Below are 22,952 nucleotides of genomic sequence, written 5' to 3' on the forward strand. Positions count from 1 at the left end.
ATCCTTATTTTAAAATTCAGATTATGTAACATTACAAATGTAAGGACCAGATTCCCAAGTACCCTCTACGCAGATGGAAAAATGATACCACACCTTATCTGATTCAGATCTTTTCCTTCGGTGATAAAATACCACAGACAGTCTTGAAGCCCACCCCCACCCCAGGGCAACGGCTCTCCTCCAGCTGCGTGAGCCCTCCAGCGTGGGCTGTGGTACAGCCACCAAGCTGTGTGTCCGTCCACACTGCACCACTGACCCGGCTTTCTTAAATTTACATTCATGATAACACTCCGCCTACCATTTTGCAGCCCGTTTCTCCCCCAAGCTCAGGTTTATGTTTCCAAGTCCATCTACGGGGATGCGAGTACATTTTAGTCCTTCATGTGAACAGCTAGACAGCGTCCTACAGTTCTCACTATTATGCCGTGAGAACCAAATCTGTGTGCGCTCTCTGTACGTGCAATACTCCGAGAAGGGGCGGGCGGGACCACGAGCTCCGCTCCGCACACCGGCTGCCTGCTCACGGCCCCCTGCCACCACCACCTGGGAATCAGCAGGCCTCGGAGTTCCTGCCACCTGGACGGGCGTGAAATCCCCTTCTGAAATGGCACCTCCCTGACCACTGGTGTGGTGTCATTCTTGACTTTCTCTTCTACCAAAAGTCTGTTCTCACTCTCTAGGTTGTTCACCTTCTTCTTATTCATTTGTACAAATTCTTAACTCATCATGGTTACGAAAAGATTGTGCGACGATCCTTTGTCAGTTTATGCTTGTTCCAAACATGTTTTCAGGGATATCATTTATCATTTCATTTTGTTCCTTTGTCAGCACACTGAACTACAATATGGTTAAATGTAGTGTCTTTTCTATTGCTTGTGCTTTTTTGTAATTTCAGTAATCCATCCCAACACTGATGTCCTAAAAATATTTTCCTCTCAAAATTCTTAAGTTTTCCTTTTCAGGTGTAGGTCTTTCACCCAAGGCAGGGACACCCACCTCCGGTGGACCGGGACCTCACAGCCTCCCCCACAGATGGCTGCTCGTCCACAGCACAGTGCGCCTCACCAGGACCAAGCCCCCAGAACACCACCGGTCCCGCTCCTCAGGCCACATGACTCTCCCAGGCCCAAACCACCTGGTTTGGCCAATGTAAAGTTCAACAAAACTTGGTCTTTGTAGAGCCTAGTACCCACGCTCTAATTCTTCCAAGATCAGCTTGCCTGAAACCTGTGATAACCCACAACAGAATAATGAACACATGGATTATAATCTGCTGGATAAAACAAGAACCCTGGAGACCCCCCGATATAAATCAACACTTAAATCAGTGACAAGAAGACATTCCACTCCCCTGCACTGGCAGGCTAAAGGACAAATAGGAAAGTCCAGAGAGAAAACCACCAATGGACAGGACCACCAGCAGGTAAAAGTCTGATGAGAAACAGGCTTTCGGTCTCAGAGCCCCTTCCCTAAATTACTAATTAATGAGAAAGCAAAACCCAGTGGTCTCAGACTGGAGAAGCCCGGCAGCACCTACTGAACCAAGTGACCCAAGGGGCCACCAACACCGGCCCACCACTTCTGCGGCATTCTTGCTAAAAATGCACACCCTGAATCTCATCAGGAGGATACAATGGACAAACCCAAACAAGGAACATTCCACAAACTAAATGACCTACTGTACTCTTCAAAAGGTCAAGGCCAAGAAAGACAAGAAAGACTGGGAACGGGCTCCCGATGATAGGACACCACAAAGGGGGCTGACGACCACCTTCAGTGAGTGGTGCGGAGCCCGAACCCCCGCTGGGACCAAGGCGGACAGCACACTACAGGGACAACTGACAGACTTTCGGACCGTTAGTCAGTGCTCTAGCTAACTCATTAACCTTCCTGATCCCTCTGTGATGAGAGAATGCCTTTGTCCCCCAAATCCTTCTCAAATGGTTCAGAGAGAGAAATCCAACACACACTTGACAAAATGTAACAATGAGAACATCTGGATAGAACCACAGCAGGAATTCCTTGTACATTCTCCTGTAAATTTAAACATATCCAGATAAAATGTTACAAAACAGTCATTTTGTCCCTTTGGCCTTCACGCTTCCAAGTGAATTTTTACGTTACTTTGTCTATAAAAATTCATTTATTGGACTGGCAGTAAATGAACAATCCAAGGAAATCACAATTTTTATACTGATTCTCAGGATCTAAGAATATAGTTTAAAAACTTCTTCCAAGGACTATAAACAGGTCCTCCTTTGCTCAGGACTCAGGGCAAGTGGCTCCCGGAGGGGGGCAGGGGCGGGGTAGGACCCCGAGGGCAGACCGCATAGGTGGAGCAGGCCCACAGGAGTCCATCTGCGTCGAGAACCGGTGGGCTCCCAGCGCGCCCATCACAAGCGGACAGCGGCTTTGAACAGCATATTTTCTGCACGTTCTGCACTTGTCCGGGCGAAGTTCTCCTGCCTTCCTGTCCTGTCTGTCCAGACGGAGCCTCTCACTGTCCCACCTCTTCTCTCCCACTGTCCACTGTGTTTTGAGCTCTACTTTCTGGGAGAGCGATTCAAAGCTGTCCTCCAGCACTTCAGCGAACTCTGAAATTTCAGCAGCCACGTCTTATTTCCAGAGGCCGTCGGCGCCCAGTTACGCCGCATACCTGTATTTGGCACTGTCCTTCAGACGGTCTCCTGTGGTGCCTTGTCCCTGGCCACAGATCCACCGCCCCCCTCATCTCCCGTGTTCTCTCCTGCATGGCCTCTGCAGACATGGCCTCGAGTTCTGGCTGGTGCCTTCCTCGAATGTTGCGGGATCGGCGGCCGCCCGGAGTCAAGGGTAAGGAAGTAGGCTTTGCAGTGGGGCGGCGGGCGGCAGCCAGGCCTCTCCCGGACGAGCACCAGAGGGCTGCGGCTGTGAGACTTCTGCCCAAGGCCAGTTTCTGCAGAGATTCTTTCCTTCCCCATTGTTTTTTTTTTTTTAGCACTGTGTATTAATTCATTTATTTATTCAATGATATAAAAATTGTCATTATGCCATGAAATGAGATATAAAACATATGTTCACTTAAATATTACTAATACAAGAAATGTTGGTAAAAATTAAATGTCTTCAAGCACATTAATTTATTCCTCTTGATATGATGAGAGCAAGAAAGATTAGAGGAAAATTAGTACAACTTTTTCAAAATATTTATTTATTTTTGCAAGAGACAGAGAGAGCGAGCACACAAGCAGGGGGAGGGGCAGAGGGAGAAGGAGAAGCAGGCTCCCCGCTGAGCAGGGCACCCGATGCGGGGCTCGGATCATGACCTGAGCCGAAGGCAGACGCTTCACCGACTGAGCCACCCGGGTGCCCCAGCACAACTTCTCAAAGTACAGTTGACGTACAACATTGTATTAGTTTCAGGTGTAGAGCAGAGTGACTCAGCAATTATGCACATTATGAAATGCTCACCACTGTATGTGTGGTCACCAACTGTCACCACCTGTCACCACAGGCTGTTCCAGTACGGCTGACTGTATTCCCCGTGCTGCACTTCTCCTCCCATGACTTATTTTATAACTGGAGGTTTGTAGTCTTCACCCCCTTCACCTACTTTGCCCCCCTACCCCCGGCAACCACCAGTTTGTCCTCAGTATTTATTTGTTTTGTTTTTTACATTCCACATATAAGTGAAATTATACACTATTTATCTGTCTTATTTCACTTAGCTTGATACCCTTTAGGTCCATCCATGTGGTCGCAAATGACAGGATTTCATTCTTTTTTTATGGCTGCATGATATTCCATTGTGTAGATGTACCAGACCCCCTTCATTCATCAGTGAGTCCTTCCCCATTGTGAATGTACGCAGACTGACATCGTGGAGCCAAGGAAGGAAGGAGGCTCCCTGGGGCAGGCGAATGGAAAGGAGAAGCAGTCTCACCTTCTCTCACCTTCCAGTATGAAGAATTCAACGCAAGGCTCAGCTTTCAGTGAGCCCCCTCGTACCCGCCCGTGTGTAAGAGGTCTGAGACGAGAGCTGTCTGGCTCAGCTTCCCCCAAGAGCAGTCGCCCATCTGCTGAGGTGTGTTGGGGGAGGTCACCACCCCCTCATGGGGTGAAGGGCCCCGCGCCCTCACCGCAAGCACCCCTGCCAAGACCCCAGTGTGTCCCACATCCCGAGCATGTCTGTTCTACTGCCTTTCTGGGATTCTACAGGAGTGAGCCGGCCTCCTTCCCCAGCTCGAGCGCTTCTGCTCTGCTCCCCGCCGCTCCTTAATTAGGTGCTTGCTGCTCAGGGTCCAGATGTGTCCTGGTTTCCTCCAAGACGGAATCTGCAATTCAGCTCCTTTGTGTCAGGGACTTCTGACTACAGAAGGAGAGAGAAAGCTATTCCTCGTTCTCCTTCCTTCAACTTTCTTTGGGCTTACTTCTTTTCTAATGCACTAGACCAACCTAGTTCATTCATTTTTAAAATTCCTCATTTTCCACAGGTCTGCCCTTCCCCGCCACAAGCTCTGGGTGTGTGTTGTTCGTTCGCTGCACAGCGAGTGTCTACCGAACACCAACTTGTCCTCGGCACGGGTGAGATGGGTGGGATGTGTCACTGAACAAGACAAACAGAAACCCTGCCCTTGGTGCGCCTGGGTGGTGAAGCGGCTGCCTTCAGTTCAGGAAGCTCAGGTCATGATCCCGGGGTCCTGGGATGAGGTCCCACATCGGGCTCCTTGCTCGGTGGGGAGCCTGCTTCTCCCTCTGCCTCTGCCTGCCGTTCCCCTGCTTGTGCGTGCACGTGCGCCCTCAAATAAATAATCTTTAAAAAATAAAAAATAAAAAAAAAGAAACCCTGCCCTTGCGGAGCTCATACTAGAGAACCCCACTAGGACTGCGATATTGGTCCACAAATACTTCAAAGTATCTTCTTTGGTTTCTAAGCATTAAAGATTTTGGAGGTTTGGAGAAAGATTTCTCATTTTACTGCATGCACTGCAAGAAGAGTTTCAATTCTCTACAATCTGTTAAGGTTTCTTTGGGGGCCTTAATCAAGCCTATTTTTCATAGATGCTTCCGGGCTTGCTTATTTTAAAAGAGCATACTCCACGGCAGTCGGTGCACTGGACCAAGCCTGTTCGCTTCGCGTCCGAATCTTCTGTGGCCTTCCTCCACTCGTATCGGCGCTTCATCAGTTTCTGTGACTGAACTTAGGAGTGTGATTCTGTTCTGTTCATTCCTCCTGTACTTCGGTCATTTTTAAAGCCCACGTTGATGTGCCGCTGTCGGATGCAACGAGGCTCAACACAGCCACGTCGTCCCGCGGTTCCACCTCCTCTGTCCTAGGGACTCCCTCCTGCTAGAAACTCGTTTTGTCTTAAGACCCCCAGTGGACAGGTCAGAGGAGCAGGCCAGATGCAACTGAAGCAGGAACTGTCTGCGCTGGTGAGCCAGAAATACCCAGAACACAAAGGGCAACAGGCATGGAAACACAAAACGAGGTGTGGAGGGCACGGGAAAGTTCCAGCACACACCGAACAATCCGGTTCCCCCATCTCTCTTCGGGTTCCCACCTCTTCTTTTATGTCCTTCGTCATTTTGAACATTCTGTGTTCTCGTTCCAACATTCCTTTTCACCCACACCTGGGTGCCAAACCTGTCTGTCATATCTGCTGCCTCCCCACATGGTCCTGCTTTCCCATGGAGCTCATATTCAGCAGTGGGGTGGTCGTTCTCCGAGAGTACGCGGTGAACCCTGGCTCCTGGAGATGCCCCCCATAAGCAGACCTCCACTCTCCCTCCTGCCATGGCCTGAGGCTTCCACTAGTGCTAGACTCAGTTCAAGAAAAAACCTCCCCCTGCCACACGGGCAACATACACATCAACCCCTTTACACCCAAGAGCCATCCTGGCAGCTCCATTTCCTCAAGAAAGATCTCTACCCCAGGCCTAGGGCCACGGGCATCCAACGAGTCTCCTGCATCTTTCCAAGGCTGGTACGTGGGCCTTTCCTAGTCCTTTCCATGCTCTGGTCACAGTGCTCCCAAACACACATGGCCCCGAGGCCAGACAAGCATGAGAGGCCTGATGGGCCCCAGGGTGAACAGGTGTCAACTTGGGATTTTCACTCCAAGATAGAGACCCTCTCTGGAACCTGAGACTCTCCCTTCTCTCAAGTTCAGCTATTGCTTTAGCTATAAAAACTATAGAATCCAGCACTCTCTTGCTTGAGGCAGGACCAGCTGCAGCTCCATCCCCTGATGTCAGGGTCTAACACAAATATTTCAGGGATAAGGGAGTCGTCTGGGCATGCTCCTGGCCTGTACCTCCCTCCCTCAGAAAGGAGGAAGGATGCTTAGGAAACCTCAATCAGAATTCCTGTCCCCAAGGCCCCCGCAGACCTCTGCTGTCGTGCGGTCCACGGAGCCACCCTCATCTCCTACCCCACCATCGGGCCGCGAGCGCCTGAGAGCTGGCCTGTCACCAGCACCACGCGTGCGGGAGTCGTTCAGAAACGCATTCCATACTTGCCCATCCCCAAACTAGGCTCTAGATGGTTTTGGTTTTGTTTCATTTCTTAAGTAGAGCACAGAGCCCGACACAGGGCTTGAGCTCACGACTCTGAGATCAAGACCTGAGCTGAGATGGAGAGTTGGATGCTGAACCGACTGAGCCACCCAGGCACCGTGGTTCTAGGTGTTTTAAACCAATTGTAGCAAGACGGACAAAATCCTAACCATTCTGAAATGTAAGAAAAATCACATATATCTAAGACTTTACCCAAATACTTTCAAAATCCAACTTCTTCATGAGATAAAAATGTAAGTTAAGTATAAGCACATCATCCTCGTCTTTTTTTTAATCTATATACGCTAATATCCTAGCTGGGATCAAGGACTCAGCGTGCTACTCCCCCGCCGTTTACACGCCTGGACCCATGTGCGTGGGGCGCTCCTGCAGGGCTCAGGCCCACCCCCAGGGACGTGCAGCACTCACCATCCAGCTTCATCTGCTCTGGGCAGTAGTAGTGGACCACGGCCAAGAGCGCGGCCCCGTCACTGCCGTCCCGCATCAGGTCCTCCAACAGCGGGAAGTAGGGCGGCTGCCTCGCGGACAGGTGCTCTCGGCGATAGCGCACCTGCAGTTGATAAAAGGAAAACGGTCTACACGTGATGCGCCTCCACGACCACCCATGTTACAGGCAGGCCGTTACATTGACAACTAACATAATGCCCGCTGGATGACGTTTACAACAATGGCAATCATATGGGAAAAGCTCAAATGTCTGGATGACAGAGTCGGCCTTGCACATACATGCCAAGATCCAGGGAACTGAGTGCCACGGCTACCCTCGGTGACAGCAGCTAGCTGCCGACGGCGCCGGGCCGTCCCACTCCGCAGGGCGCACAGAGAAGAGGCAGAGGGCACAGCCACAGTACCAAAAGCCGCGCACTCTGAACGGATGAGAAACAAGTTAAATGGTGAACAAGCTAAGGCTCGGAAGACCCGCCTTACTGCTCCTTTTCTCAGTATTATCAGCATTAACCTCAGCCATTAAGAAAGGTTACAAAACAACATTAATGTATGGTTTGAGAAATTCCCCAAACCGGGTTAGACAAAATTTCATAGAATACGTCAACCAGGCCCTCTAATAAATGCAACAAAGCATCAGGAAACTGAATGCATGCAAGCTGAGACAAGTGGTTTTCCACAGTTTCCATACTTCTGCCTTTGCACGAGAGGGTGTGCACGGTGTTCCGAGCCACCCCCAGCCTCCCAGCGCGGCCCCCACCACTGATCGTCAGGTGACGAGTGTACAGACACACAAGCCGCCAAGGGGAGGGGACCCACGCAGGCGCCTGTCCCCAATGTCCCGCTGTGCGCTCGCTCGGTTTCTTCTGCATTAACATTCACAATACAGCTGCATCTTTTCCAGGGAAAGAAAATACACGAGACAAACGGGAGAAAGAAAATCAGCAGTCCATACTAATGACTGTGGATTTCTGAGACTTAGACTGCAGAGGGGTTCAACCCAAAGAAAAACCATCTCTCAGCAATCGAGAATTTGAAGTTGTCTGAATAAATATACAGAGTGGGACAATCAATACTGATACCTGGCATCACACACATCTAACACATTCTTTCAAAGCAGGAATGGGGTTTATATTTCGTGTCCCTGAGGCCTGTGTTGACGGAGACTTTAACTTGTTTCTCAGGGCCCGCAGCAGCAGCTACGACGGGCGGCGTGCACACGGCCCGCAGGGGCCCCCGGGGCGCGGCATGCAGAGCGGGAGGGCATGCGCCGGGCCGGGCTTCCACACACACGAGACAGCACGCATGGGGACCGACCACAGCATGCGGTGAAGCAAATGGCGTCTCCACTGAAGATGGATGGCATGGGTTTAAAACCAGGGAAGACAACTGAACTTCAGGGTCCAGAGAGCTCGTACGATTACCTTCAGGTCAGGTTTCTAAAACCTCCAGGCTGCAGAGCACCAGGGTGAAATGTCTAAGCCTGCCGGGCCTGACCACACCTCCCGCGCCCGTCCTCACTAGCCCACCTGCTGGGCACTGGAGGCTACCAACGTCTACAAGGGAAGCTGAAGGGTCACTGCTCTTGGTCGCAGCTTCCAGTTTCTACGAGACTCTCAGCTAAGACTTGACTTCCTCCAGGACAGCTCAATTTTTGACAATATCCTCACTAAATAACAAAACTTCCTACTTAGCAATTTGGCCTTCGGGATTCAAGAAGTGAAGAGATACGTACTCATAACAAGGCTGTCCTCTTCTTTGTTACAAATACATCTCAAAGAGAAGCAAAATTATCCCCAAAGTCGGCCACAAAGCAGAATTCAGCACATGGATCCCACCGACCAGCTTACAGCCTTGGTATTTCCCTGATAAAATTCTAAGGACTATCTGGTCCCAGTAATTAAACCAAAGGAATGGGCAGTTAGAGTCTACAGAAAGCCCTGTGTTCCACAACTCCATTCTGAAATGCACCACTGGGAGAGCCAAGTATTTGTCCACAGGAATGGGGTAACAAACAGGTTCTGCTTCTAGAACACATCACCAAGGGGAGCACAGCTGAAATTATAGATCCAAATCACTGCTTTTGAACTTTCTTTTTATGGGAAAATTCACACTTAATGTTAAGTTGGATTCTAGAAATCCTGTACCCCTGCTGACCCAATTCAGACCCTCGCCTGGCTGGCCCTTTCCCCACCCCGGGCGGGGTGCTCTGCACATCCCAGGAGACATCTCTGGAGAGGCTAGTCCCCCTCTGCCACACGAGAGGCCTTCCACAAGGCACGCTGCCTGCGTCCATCACATGACCTGTGTGACACCTACTAGGAGATGTCACGTTAAATATCACCATTAGGGAAGGTAATATCAGAAGGACAAAATGTCAAGAGTAACTTGGAAATTAGACTATTCCTTCTGGTATCCATTAGACTAGAGATGGATCCTCTCATTTACGTTTATGTTCATCACATAAGCAAGTAAATAGGTGTCCATAAAAAGAAACACTAAACTCTATCTGTAAAATTACCTAAGAAACTGGGCAAAACCAAACTGTGTGGTCTACAAAAAGCCCATTGAGCCCGGAATCAGGTTATGGTTCGTACTATAGAAAAGCAGTAACAATACCAAGGAGGACATTTAAACAAAAGAAACAGGTTCGAGTGTGAGCAGCTATTTAATGGAAGCAAGTGATTGCAACAGGATGGCTGTCTGGATGCACAGAGTTCACTTACGGGCACTAACTTCCAGTACCACTTGGAGGGGGACTGCTCGGGAAGCGGGGAGGAAGCAGGAGAGAGTGTCAGCAGACAGGCCACGGCCGGACCGCGCCAGACACACCGTCACACAACATCCACGGGAGAGCCGGACGTCCTCTGAGAAGTAAGAGCTGCCGGTGCCCGTGACCTGGACGCCCTCTATCATCACACGACTGACGTGGAAGGTCACAGGCCCCCCCACAGCACTAGCCTCTGCGGGAGGAAAGAACACCCCGGAAACGGCACGGGCCGGGCACCGTGAAGGACAGATGCCAATGCAGCTCGGAGAGGCGCTCAGTGCGTCGTCTGTGCCCATCCGAAGAACAAGGAGGCTCACAAAAGTGTGGCCCAGGGTGTGGTGCCCATGGCATCCCCAGAGTCCAGGAGCGAACGAAGGAGGCAAGGGGACACCGAGACCACAGACGTGACTGGGCCACATCGCACATGCATTTAAGGGATGTGGATTCAGTCACACATCTGCTGCTTAGCAAAAAAATACCATCACAGGGGAAGGAAAGGACAGAAATGAGCAGAATGGATAATGCACCATCTGTGTCATTTCGTGAGACACATAACATTATCTGTCTGAATTCCAGACAGGGTTTTAGACATACGCCACCAGCTACGCTGGACCTCACGAGCAAAAGAAGGGATTCTCAAGGCACCTTTGACAGTAGGCAATTTTCTCCTCAACCAGTGAAATCAGAAGCTAACTCCCAGGTGACGCTGTACGCCCCCATTCTTGAGCTTCCAACACCTCCCAACATCTCCCTCACCCTCCCACGTGAAACACAAGACCACCCCGGCCAGGGAGAAACGAGGAGCGCACTGCCATGCCCGCCCCCGAGGCCCTCACGGAGCCAGTCTGCCAGGGGACCTCGGAGCCTCGCTCCGGGGGGGGAGGGGCGACAGGAAGAGGGGTGGGCAAATAAAGAATAAGCAAGTAGTAAACACTGACACTATTCTTTAAAACCGGGAGCAACATTAACTAGATGCATTCCAGAATAATTAAATTTACCCTTTACCTTTTGATGAGCTGGACTTTCCAATAACTGCTGTTTTAACTTAACTTCTTTCTCTGTTATCTCTCTCATTTTAAGATTTACCTGAAGTAGAAAAAAAATGCATTAAAAGGGCAATTGCTTCCGTATCTTCAAATCCGCATCTTTGCTCCTCCCAAGGACCCCACCTCGCTTGTTTGCATTCCCTTAGATGCAGGGATCATTTAGGCCAATTACACGTATGCAGGAATATATGGATTCCATATGATCGCGGCTCGACATGGAGACCAAAGCTGGCCTGCCCCTCCAGGAAATACTCCGTGCCTCTCCAATCCAGTGTGACGCTCGCCACCTCACGACAGGGTCAATGGGTCGCATCGCTGGACGCCTGGGGCGCACAAATAGTACAAGCTGTCACCATCAGCAAACGCCACTGCTGAGACCGTGTGGCTGGGACGGCCTGCTGCAGAGCCTAGCAGGTGGCTCACATGTTCCCTACTCATTGACACATGACACCAAATCAACTTTAATCATAAGATTTAACTGTATAGCCCTTAAACAACTAATACAACTTATTAGAAATTAAAGTATTCTCTCCCAAATGATTAACCCAAAGATAAAATCAAAATGGCAATCATAAAGTAATATCATAGAGGGGTGCCTGGGTGGCTCGGTCGGTTGAGCTTCCAACTCTTGGTTTCGGCTCCCGTCATGATCTCGGGGTCCTGGGATCGAACCCTGAGTCACGCTCCGGGCTCAGCAAGGAGTCTGCTTGAGGATTCTCTCTCTCCCCTCCCTCAGTCCTCCACCCCACCCCCAGCCTGCACGCACACTCTCTCTCTCAAAATAAATAAATAAATCTTTAAAAAATAAATAAAATCATGGGGAAAAATACTCATCAATGCTTCAAGGGATATGGTCAAAGCTATAATCAGATGAAAAAACACAGAACTGAATGTTTTACTAAACAAGAATACAAATAGGGCGCCTGGGTGCCTCAGTCAGTGAAGCATCTGCCTTCACTCAAGTCATGAGCCTGGAGTCCTGCGATCGAGCCCCGCGTCGGGCTCCCTGCTCAGCGGGGAATCTGCTTCTCCCTCTGCTCCTCACCCGGCTCATGTTCTCTCTCTCTCTCTTGCTCACTCGCTCTCTCAAATAAATAAATCTTAAAAAAAAAGAAAACAAGAATACAGATAAATGAACTCATGCAAATCAAATCAAGAAGGCAGAAACTTTGTTTTGAAAAGAAAAAGGCAAAAGAAAAATCAATACAGATAAATTTTAAAATAAGTGAATCAGAATAGATGGATGGATGGATAAGTAACAGAGCAAGTATCATAAAATGTTAAATGTAAAATCTAAGTGTTAGGTACATGGGTGTTCTCCGTATATTTCTTCATGTTTACAATTTTTCATAATAAAAAATACTTTGGAAAATGTGTTTGTCATTCACTAGATAGCTTTCTAGTATTGGAAGGATTTTCCGATTAGATTGATGGTGGCATTAATGAATGTAATTTTTTTTAAGATTCCATTTATTTATGAGAGAGAGAGCAGGAGCAGGGGGAGGAACAGAGGGAGAGGGAGAAGCAGGTTCCCCGCTGAGCAGGGAGCCCGACGCGGGGCTCGATCCCAGGACCCTGGGATCACAGCCCAAGCTGAACTGAAGGCAGATGCTTAATTGACCGAGCCACCCAGGCACCCCCAATGAATGTAATTTTTGATACTGTTCATGAAATGTGACCACACTGGGAAGGTCTATACAGCTCTCCATGACACCGTGTGCCAAATGGCCAGTGTATGAGGTTACAGTCGTGGTGAGTAGCAGGGCCAGGAAGGACACAAGAACCGTAAGTGGACTTTAACATAACCAGAGACAAAAGTCCCTGATCTAGTATCTGGAACATAAAAGAACTCTTATAACAATAAAAAGACAAAGAATCTGATTTCAAAATGGGCAAAGGATCTGAAGAGACGTCTCTCCAGAGAAGACCTACGAATGTCCGACATGCACGTGGGAATGAAAAGGGGCTCCCACCACTGGGGAGATTCGGACTTAAGCCACGAGACACCACTTCACACCCTCGAAAATGGCTCGACTCGAAAAACCGGAAGCCAAGTGCCAGCGAGGACGTGGGACACTGGAAGCCGCAGACACTGCCGAAGAAATGTAAGCTGGTGTCGCCGCTCTTCAAGAAGGTAAACACAGAGCTTCCGCGTGACCCAGCAATTCGGTCCCTAAATACCCAAGAAACACGGACACACATCCACACAAAATCTCGTACACACACGACCACAGCAGCACCGTGACAGCCAAACGGTGGACACAACCCGAATTCCCTGAGCTGAGAAGCGCACCGCGGCAGCGCGGCTCACCGACACAGCGGAGGCCCATGCAGCCGTACGAGGGACGGAGCCCGGGTGCGAGCTACGACACGGGTGACAGGAGACCACGGGGCGCCGAGTGAAAGCAGCCAGACCCAGAAGGCTGTGGAGTATACGCTCCCGCGGGTACGAAATGCCCACGGTCGGCAAACCCACGGAGACAGGAAGCAGGTCCGCGGCGGTCAGGGGCTGGGGGTGGGGACGGGCAGGGAGTGCTGATGGGGACTTTCTTTCTGGACGTGATCAAACTGTTTGGAATTGGTGAGGACAGCTGTACAAGCCTGTGAATATATTAAAAACCATGAGACTGTAGACTTTAAAATAGTGAATTTTATCTCAAGTTTTTTTTTTTTTTTTAAGATTTTATTTATTTATTTGACAGAGAGAGACACAGCGAGAGAGGGAACACAAGCAGGGGGAGTGGGAGAGGGAGAACAGGCTTCCCACTGAGCCGGGAGCCCGATGTGGGGCTCGATCCCAGGACCCTGGGACCATGACCTGAGCCGAAGGCAGTCGCTTAACGACTGAGCCACCCAGGCGCCCCCTCAAGTTTTTTTTAAAAATTGGTAATAGTTTCAAATCCCATATTTTGTTTAACCTTTGAGAAACGACTACTCGTCAAGTTTTGGTGCAGAATCAAAAGAGATGTGCATATGGACTTGCAGGGAAGATGGCGGAGCAGGAGGATCCGAAGCTCCCTTTGCCCCACGGATACACCCAGGTGTCACCCACATCGGTGTAAGTACCCCAGAAAATGGCCCGAAGACTGGCAGCGCGGAGTCTCACGGCTCATGGTAGAGGAGAGGCCACATCGACAGTGGAGGAGAGGATGGCAGGCTGCAACACCGTCATCTCACAAACACCCAGCCACACGCTCCCGCTTCCACACAAAGTCAGACTTTCTTCACACGCTTCAACACAAACACACTCTAGCAAATTACATGCCAAGGCAGGGAAGAGAATCCAGCTTGTCCTCCAGGAAGCCAGACAGTAAAGAAATGTACAAAACTGTAAAATACCACTTTTTCTTCCAGAAAATATTCTTCATAAAAACATATTTATATTAGCTATTAACATGAAATTAGCTTACTGTTATTTTTAAACAAATCAATAAAATTTTTAAATTTTGTTTTTAATATCTAAATGGTAAATACTGATAGATTAATTTTTTTTAATTTTTTAGAATACACAGTAATTTTAAGAGTGTAATGGGGACCTGAGACCAAAAGTTTGAGAGTTCTTTATCTATACAAAGGAATGATGAGCAACAAGAATGGAAACTCTGTGGATAAATATTCCCTATTTTCAATTACTTTAAAAGATATCTGGGGGCGCCTGGGTGGCTCAGTCAATTGAGTGTCCGACCCTTGATTCTGGCTCGGGTCGTGATCTCAGGGTCCTGACAGGGAGCCTGCCTGGGATTCTCTCCCTCCCTCTCTCCCTCTGACATTCTCCACCCCTGCTCACACCCACGCTCTAATATATAAATCTTTAAGAAAATAATAATGATGAAAAAACAGAAGCTATCTAACTGTTGAAAGCAAAAGCACTATGTCTGAGATTACAGTAAAGTGAACGACAGCAGCATCATGGGGGCCAGGAAGGGAAAAGCCATTTCTGACATCATTTGTGAAAATGGTATCACTTTATCTGAAGGCAAACTGTAAAGAACTAAAGATGCATGTTGTAAACCCTACACCAGCCCCCAAAAACTACTGGATAAATGGAGTAGTGAGAAATATTCAGTCCAAAATAAGCCATAAGAGAAAAAGAAAAGGAAAAAATGAGATAAACAGAAAGCAGATATCAAGCCCAGATATCTCAATAATCACATTAAATGTAATTGGTCTAAACGATAAGGCAGATTCTCATTTTAAAGAGAAAGACAAGAGGGGGCACCTGGTTGGCTCAGTGGTGGAACCCGCGACTCTTGATCTTGGGGGGTTGTGTGTTCGAGCCCCATATTGGGTGTAGAGGTTACTGAAAACTAAAATCTTAAAAAAAAAAAAAAGAATGACAAGAAAGTAAAAAAGTAAAAATAAGAGGAAAGGAAAGGAGACAGCACAGGTGCATTGTGGTTAGAAAGCTGGGGCAGCTGTGCTACAGGAAATGAAGGAGACCCCGGGGACAAGAGAAAGGACAGACACTTCCTGATGATGAAAGGGTTAATCCATCCAGAAGATACAGAAATCCTAGAAACTGTAAATCTAACAGCAGACTGCAAACACCAACACAGCAGCGTAAAACCGACGACGGACGCTGGCGACCTCAAGTCCCATCAGAGTGGCCGCGGGACGGGGCACCCACACGCAGAGCACCCGCCCAGCCCGGCACAGCACGCACCGTGTTCAAGTGCACACGGAACACTCTACAAAGCCACGCAGTGGACCGTGGAACAAATCTCAATAGATTCAGGACTGAAATCACGGACTCTACTATCTGAGGACAACAGAATTAGAAACCAGAGCACTCAAAGAGATCTAGAATCACCTCCCCCAACTGTGTGGAAACTAAACCACAAACTTCTAGGTAACCCACGGAGAAAGTAGGACCCCGTAGCGAGAAGGGCGAGCACTCCAGCACAAACGGGGGGGGGGGGCTCCTGCTCAGAGGGCCAGCAGCTTGAAATGAAGAACTCACTTTCTACTTTAAACTAGAAAGGAGAGCAAATTAAGTTCAAAATAAATAGAAAAAATAATTAAAAGAGAAGTTAAACAGAAAATAGAAGAAATCAGTAAAAATCTAAAGTAGGTTTTTGGAAGATTAAGAAGATTGACAAACCAGACCAAACCAAGGAAAGAAAAAAAAGTGACAGAGCAAGAAACAAGAGGAGACATCACTACAGACAGACACGCATGTAAAGGATAATAATTTAATTCAACCATTTAAGTAAAATTGAGAAATTCCTTGAAAGTCACAAGTCACCAAAACTGACACAGAATTAAATACAAAACCTAAAATTGGGCAAAATATTTGAACATGCACCTAACCAAAGAATATATACAAATGTCTTCAGTCGTTAGGGAAATGCAAATGAGAACCGTGGTAAGAAAGCTCTCACATCCACTCAAACGGCTCCCACTGACAGACCGACCGTGCCAAGTGCTGGCGACGGTCCGGAGCAACTGGGGCTCCCTCATTAGTGGCAGCTTCAAATGGAAGATACATTAGCAGTTTCTTCTAACATTCAACAATACGTCCTTATCACTGACCTGGCAATTCTACTCCTACGTATGCTACTCAAAGAAATGAAAACACATCTGCGTGTAGACTTATACACAAGAGTCCCTAGCAGCTTTATTCACAGGAGGCAGACACTGGAAACAACCATAGCGTCCATCAACAGGGGAATAGGGAAACCATGCTCTCTTCATACAACGGAATTCTCCTGAGTATAAAAAGAAAACCACTGACAGATGCACTAATATGGATCAATTTCAGAATCATTTTATTCTGTGAAAGAACCCAGCCACAAAATGAGCACATACACATAATCCATTTTTATCAAAACCTAAAAGAGGTAAAACTAACTTCCAGTGAAGAAAGCAGATCAGTAGTAATCTAGGCTGGAGGATTAACTGCAAAGGGACACAAAGGAACTTTTTTAGAGTGATGGAAATGTTACCTTGATTGTGAATGTTAAACAGATAGCCACTTGTCAAAACTCGAAGAACTGGACCCATTTATTGCATGCAAATCATATAGCAGTGAAGCTGGGTTTTATTTGTCAAAGACTAAGCAACTGGCTAGGCATCAAGAAAAATGTCAAAAGCCACAACAAGATGGTTGTAAAACTCCAGAACTCTGGGGACACAGGACAGCTCAATCACACACAGAGAGCAGGGAATCTGGAGAACAGCTCAGTGGTGAGTCCCAGTCCTAGGGAGGGCAATTCCCCAGCCCCAGAGTGCCTGATGATCCAGGGAGAGGGAAGGGGCTTGCTCAGAAGCTGGGAAATGCTGGCAAAGCTGCAGCCTTTCTGAGCATGCTGCCATGTCCAGACACGCTCCCGGCACAGAGGCACCGGCTGAGAGGGAGGCCAGGGGGCTAGCCCGGCACGGACGCCAAGGGCTCTCCAAAGGGTGGGAGGCAAGTGCCAGCTGACGGGGAGGCAAGAGCCTATGTAGCAACCACCGAGCCACCTAGGCTGGGCAGGAGAGTCCCTAGAAGTGATGCCACACAGAAAATACACTCACAGAGGTCACCTGACAGGCCTGTGACTCCAGAGTGGCTGAAAGGGGTGACAGCACCCAGACAAACACGGAAAGGAAGTGAACCCACAGAAATACCTTCCCAAGTGAAAACAGGCCAGCACGGCAGTGAGAAAAGCTTAAGTCTGTACTCAAGTGCACTCACCCAGCAGGAATCTTGGGAACACTATCTACAACCACAGCTTCAAGGAAGACTCAGATCTTATGAGGCACTGAAGACTGATGCTGGAGAGAAAACTCTCCTATGTGAACTCTGAAGAGCCTGAACCTTATTAAACATGCAGCAGTTTTCAGTGGGGAGAAAACCCACCTGCAAAATGAAGGTGGGAAGGCTTTCGGGCCCGCTGTAAGCTGTCAGGCATCAGAGGACCCACAGCCACTGGAGTCCATGCAGGAAAGGCTTTGGGGAGCTCAGACCTCATCACAGTTCAGGGAAAAACCCTCTGAGTGCAGAGAGCATGGGGGCGCATCTCGCCCTACATCAGAGCTCACATCTGAGAGAAGCCTCACGAGCAGCCAGTGCCAGAAACCTGCTGAGTGAGCACACCCCTTATCTGACACCTGCACATCCACGCTGGAGAGAAGCCACGTGAAAGCAGTAAGTGTGGGGGGAGCCCTTGGCCAGAGCTCACTGCTCAGTCAACATCAAAGAACACACATGAGAGAAAACCTATCAGTGTAAGAAACACGTTCATATGGAAATGCTAAGGAAATAGCATAACATGGAAAACACTGAATAAAATATAACTATCGGGCAAGGACAAAAAAAGGTCACAAAAAACTGAAGCAAGTATTAACTCCAGGAAAACCAAAGTGTGGCACAAGAAAAGGGTCCCGAGCTGTGAAAATGTCTTTCCTAGTCACAGTAATGTCACGTCTGAATACAGATCCAACCACAGCAGGCCATGTGACCACAGCAGGCCCGCAGGGACCTGAGGGGAAGGTCACATGAGCGAATAGTAAATCAGAAGGCAATGCCTACCAGAGGCAGATGCAGCACCAGAAACAGAGTGCACTTCTTTAAAATACAGCGGTTAATACCAGAAAACACATGTGAGCAGATAAAGTGATGCTGCTGGACCACATGAAGATCACCTTCCACATATCAGCCAAGGTCCACAGGCAAACAGAAGTAGCAATAACCTGGAAAATCGTGTATAAAAATATGGTACATGGAGAACACCCTTAGTATACGAGAAACTTGATCAGGCAGGGGAGACCCTGCCCCCAAAGAAATATGATCAAAGATAATAAGCAATTTACAAAAAAAAAAAAAAAAGGAAATAGCCAAACATACACTCTATTTTTTAAACTTTGATTTGACCAGTGAACAGAAAAATAAAAGGAAAATAAGACACTATATCTCACCTTTAAAAATGACAAGTTTTTTTTAGTAATATCTAATCCATGGGAAGTCATGGAGTAAGACACCTCCATGGACTAACAGTATGAAAAACAGTACAATCATATGGTCAGAAATTTGGCAAAAACCAGTCTAAAGCCTTTAAATGAACCTCAGCTACACAGCAACCACCGCCCACCAGCTGTGTGTGGGAGGCAAATGCTCGTGGCCGCCTACGGAGCCAGCACCTAGAGACAACAGCAGGTGGGCAGCAGAGCTGGCCCCGGAGACCCCTCCCCATCCTGCCAAAGGGCAAGCCTCAGCTTAGGGCCCAGCACCTGGAAGCACCTAATTGCGCTTTTAAGCCTATCTATTACATCCAAATGAATAAAAATGATGAGAATTTATATCAAAACACTCCATTTCCAGGTGGTAAGGTTATAGAGAATTTATATTTTGTTTTGTTTGCTCATCGTGTTTTCTAAATTTTCTATCATGACCATGTCATTTCGTTTGTAAGGGGAAAAAAATTCAATAAAAGTTATTAGAGAAAAAAAAAGTTAGAACTTGAACTTTAGCAGGGATGAACCATATAACAGGGAATATGGTCAAGATCCCCTAAGGAGGCCGTGTGGCGACAGGCAGCAGCCGCGTCTGTGGAAACCACGGCATGACGTACAGACCTGTCGACCACTATGTGCACACCTGGAACTAATGCGCACTGTATGTCGACGATAAAAAAAATAATAAAATAAAATAAAATAAACACTTGAACAACTGACCATAGGAAGCTCATGTTGGGATTTACAGAAATATCACCCAAGGAGCGCCTGGGTGGCTCAGCTGGTTAAGCATCCGACTCTTGATTTCACCTCAGGTCGTGATCTCAGGATTGTGAGACTGAGCACCATGACGGACTCCACACTCTGCGTGGAGCCCGCTTGAGAGTCTCTCTCTCCCTCTCCCTCTGTCCCTCCCTCCCTTTCTCCCTCTCTTAAAAAAAAAAAAAAAGGAAAGACTCACTGAAGGTTCAGTTTCCTATGGAAACTCGCACCAGTCCTGAACATCATTTTTTAACCAAGTTCCTGTGGGTGCTTCCCACATGCACAGGATTACACAAAGCCAGGAGACAAGTAAGACATAGTGCCCGCCACCAAGAGGCGACCTTCTGGACAATGGCCAGCTTCCAAGTCCAAACCAGGACCCAGAGGTTCTAGTGAAGCCTGGAAAAGCCTTCTACCTTACTGAGCAGAGATTTAAAGTCGTCTGCCCCTCTATTTGATTCCCCTGACCCACACCTGGGTAGGAAACCAAGTAAACAACAGGGCAAGCATCTTAGCTAGAAGTCACAACACGCACTTGACATAAGGCCTTGCTTCTCACGACAATGAAGGAGGCCCTTTCAAGGGAGCCAACACACACACCATGGCCTGGCTTTGCCATGTTCTTCGACTAATTCCATGGCCACTGATTTTTACCTTGCCTCTTACTAAAATCTTACTTTATAAAGAATACACCTGCCAACTGTATAACGAAATCATTTTAAAATTTGTGGCACACTAGAACAACTTCACAGGGCACTGCTCCGTCTTCTGCTTCCTCTGCTTTATTAGCCAAGTGTCCCTCAGTGCACACCTTTTTGCAAATAAAGATGCTTAATAAGCAAAAAGTTTTGGTGAGGTAATCCTATAAATAATCACATGCCACTAAAAATACTCTTTCTATACACTGTATAAAAGATTACACTGTAAGCTTCTAAACTTAAAAGGAGAAAACAGCACTTAGGAACAACACCACTTTTCTCTTAATCACCAAAACTCCTTGTAAAATCGAGCACCCCTTTGATGCACAGAGGTGCTGAGATAAAACTCCACAGAGTGTAAGAATTGAAACCACGAGCACGCGCTGCTCATCGCACCCCGCGCACACCCTTCCTTTTCTTGTCCAGGGGCACACCTGTTTGCAGTGCGACAGACACACTGCTTGGCCACAGCACTTTCATTTGCTGGTTCCGCGGCCCCCACTAGGAGCTGGTTCTCAGCATGACACACGAGGAGGGTCCCTCCCCTCCTCTGGAGGGGGAGAGCACCTGCCACCCAAGGAGCACCCCAGGCCATTCACACTGCTCGGGGAGACGACCCGCAGCCCCCTGTCCCCATTCTGGCCACGGCTCCCAGCACTCACCTTGTTCACCCAGAACACCATGGCATCCTCGAGGTCGTATGGAAGCTCTTTCGAGGCACTGAATGTTGAGAAGCGCTTGACACTGGCCACCACCTTCTCGATGCTGATCATCTCCACGGTGTAGGCCATCATGAGGGCATCCACCATCGCCATGTGGGCACTCTGGAAAGAGAGGCAACAATCAGGGTGGCCCAAACCCACCTCTCCTACCAGGTTCAACACAGAGACCCTGCTCACAAACTCTGACCCAACTGCATTGTTTCAAGGTCATTATCTGCAAGTTACCCGTCCCCAGGGTCCGGCCAACTCGGCACCCTGTGGTGTGGAGGGCTCCGTGCCTCCTTTCTCATCTCCATGGCAACCTGGAGAGCCCCAAGGGTGGCATCTCTACTTCGCGGTTGAGAGAAAAGGTACAAAGGGAAGAGTTGTGCCCGAGGCTGCAAGACCACAAACTGGTCCCTGGGTACCAGTCAAGAGCGCTGAACACCAAAATTACACCACACCTTTGCATCCTTTCTTCCCAGAACCCGAGGAACATCCTCCTGACTCACAACCCATCATCCACAAAGCCCACAAGTGAAAAGCCACAGAATGCAAAATGCCAGTGAACAGTCAAAACAGCAATGTGGGAGGCACCAAAAATCGCTGACCCAGAGTGGTCTGGAAAAGTCATAGCAGTGGGGTGGCTTCCAGAGAAAAATGGGGAGGGGGAGAAAAAAGCACATTTCCTTCTTTATCTGGACAAAAAACACGATATGCATGAAAGAATCTACCAGGATAGGCTCAACAACTGTTTAGCACAACATCTGCAAAAAATTTGCCTCCAAATGTTTTCATTAACATGCCTCAACTTAAGCTCGCACCCACAGAGCACTCCCAACGAGGAAGAGAGTGGACAGGAAGCGGCTCTTTCCCCTTTCTCTGAAATCACACGCACTAGAAGACAGGCACAGCTCAGGGCCTCACGGCTCAGACGCAAACCCTGGCCATCCTGCGGGGCACTCGTGCTCAGGCCATCTGTGCCTCAAGCTTCGGGCCGACCTGGCCGCACGCGCGCAGACGCGGTGCAGAACGACAGCCGGCAGCACGACAGGCCGGGGTGCCGTGCAGGGGCCCATGGCACCAGAAGCAGTCCCCGTAGGCGAGGGACAGCCCCTGCGCCCACAAACGCACAGGAAACTCACCATCTTTATGGGTGCGTGGCTGAGGTCGGGATCCGTCACAGGGGTGTCGTCGCTCTCCATCACGTAAATCCCTTTCCGGGACAGGGCCTGGATGACAGACTGGTGTCCCTGTAAGGCGGCCACCTGGTCCCCCTTCAGGATGAGGCTGCAAACACGGCAGTACAGCTCGCTGGACAGCAGGAGCTTGATGACGGGCGGTTTGATGTGCTCCTGCTCATACTGATCAATGTAAAAGGGGTCCCTGAGGTCCTCGGGGATGTTATCTGAGCCAAGGAAGAGATTACCACATGAGCGTGACGCGTCCATCCAAAATGCTAACAGAGGACAGAGCTGCCACTGATCACGATGGGTGACTAATAACATAAGAAGACCCCACTACTGCATAATCCCACACCTTCCGCACCCGCAGAGGCAAACAAGCTGCTTACACCACCCGGCGGGGCGTGGGCGACACACACCCCTTGGCAACTTCACCACCACAACCTCAAGGAGCAACTCTTCCTGACGCAGGGAGGCGAGAGGTAGGTGTGGGAGCCCAAAGGGGGTAATGGAGCCAAAAGGCAACTGAGAGGCAGTCAGGCTAGGGGGGCAGGGCACCTGGTCCCACCACGGGGCCGCGTGTGGCACCCAGGAGCGCCCCGCAGCTGGTCACCCTGCGGGACAGCGTGCAGCACACCCAGCATCGCGGCCGCACTGATGGCCTTGACTCGGACAGGGAGTCAAGTGCACCTTTCTTCCGACATCCAGCTGGAGATGGGAGCGGGGCCAAACACCAGGGTCTCTCTGGACGAGAACGCCGGGCCCACAAGCACCCTGGCAAACCCGGAGCAGCGGCCCCAGGCCTTCACCTGACTTTGGACCAGGCAACATCAATGCCACATGAGCCGTGTCAA

General features: G+C 49.0%; 1 protein-coding gene across 9 annotated transcripts in view; it reads right to left on the reverse strand.

Annotated features, from left to right (window-relative positions):
* The window catches only part of CAMSAP1 (calmodulin regulated spectrin associated protein 1), a 60,304-nt gene that overhangs the window by 17,163 nt on the left and 20,189 nt on the right, over window positions 1-22,952 (reverse strand). For 3 of the 9 annotated variants that reach the window (XM_078062008.1, XM_078062007.1, XM_078062006.1), the window contains 4 exons: window positions 22,060-22,322; window positions 20,876-21,037; window positions 10,778-10,858; window positions 6,967-7,108 (listed from right to left, as the gene is read on the reverse strand). In XM_078062008.1, coding sequence (XP_077918134.1) covers window positions 6,967-7,108; window positions 10,778-10,858; window positions 20,876-21,037; window positions 22,060-22,322 — 648 coding nt within the window. Of the gene's footprint in view, window positions 1-6,966; window positions 7,109-9,728; window positions 9,762-10,777; window positions 10,859-10,941; window positions 11,112-20,875; window positions 21,038-22,059; window positions 22,323-22,952 lie in introns of those variants that run through there. The other 6 variants (XM_078062004.1, XM_078062005.1, XM_036113122.2 and 3 more) reach the window with 5 other exon arrangements.

Source organism: Halichoerus grypus, chromosome 14 (genome assembly GCF_964656455.1).
Source record: "Halichoerus grypus chromosome 14, mHalGry1.hap1.1, whole genome shotgun sequence".
NCBI classification, from domain to species: Eukaryota; Metazoa; Chordata; class Mammalia; order Carnivora; family Phocidae; genus Halichoerus; species Halichoerus grypus.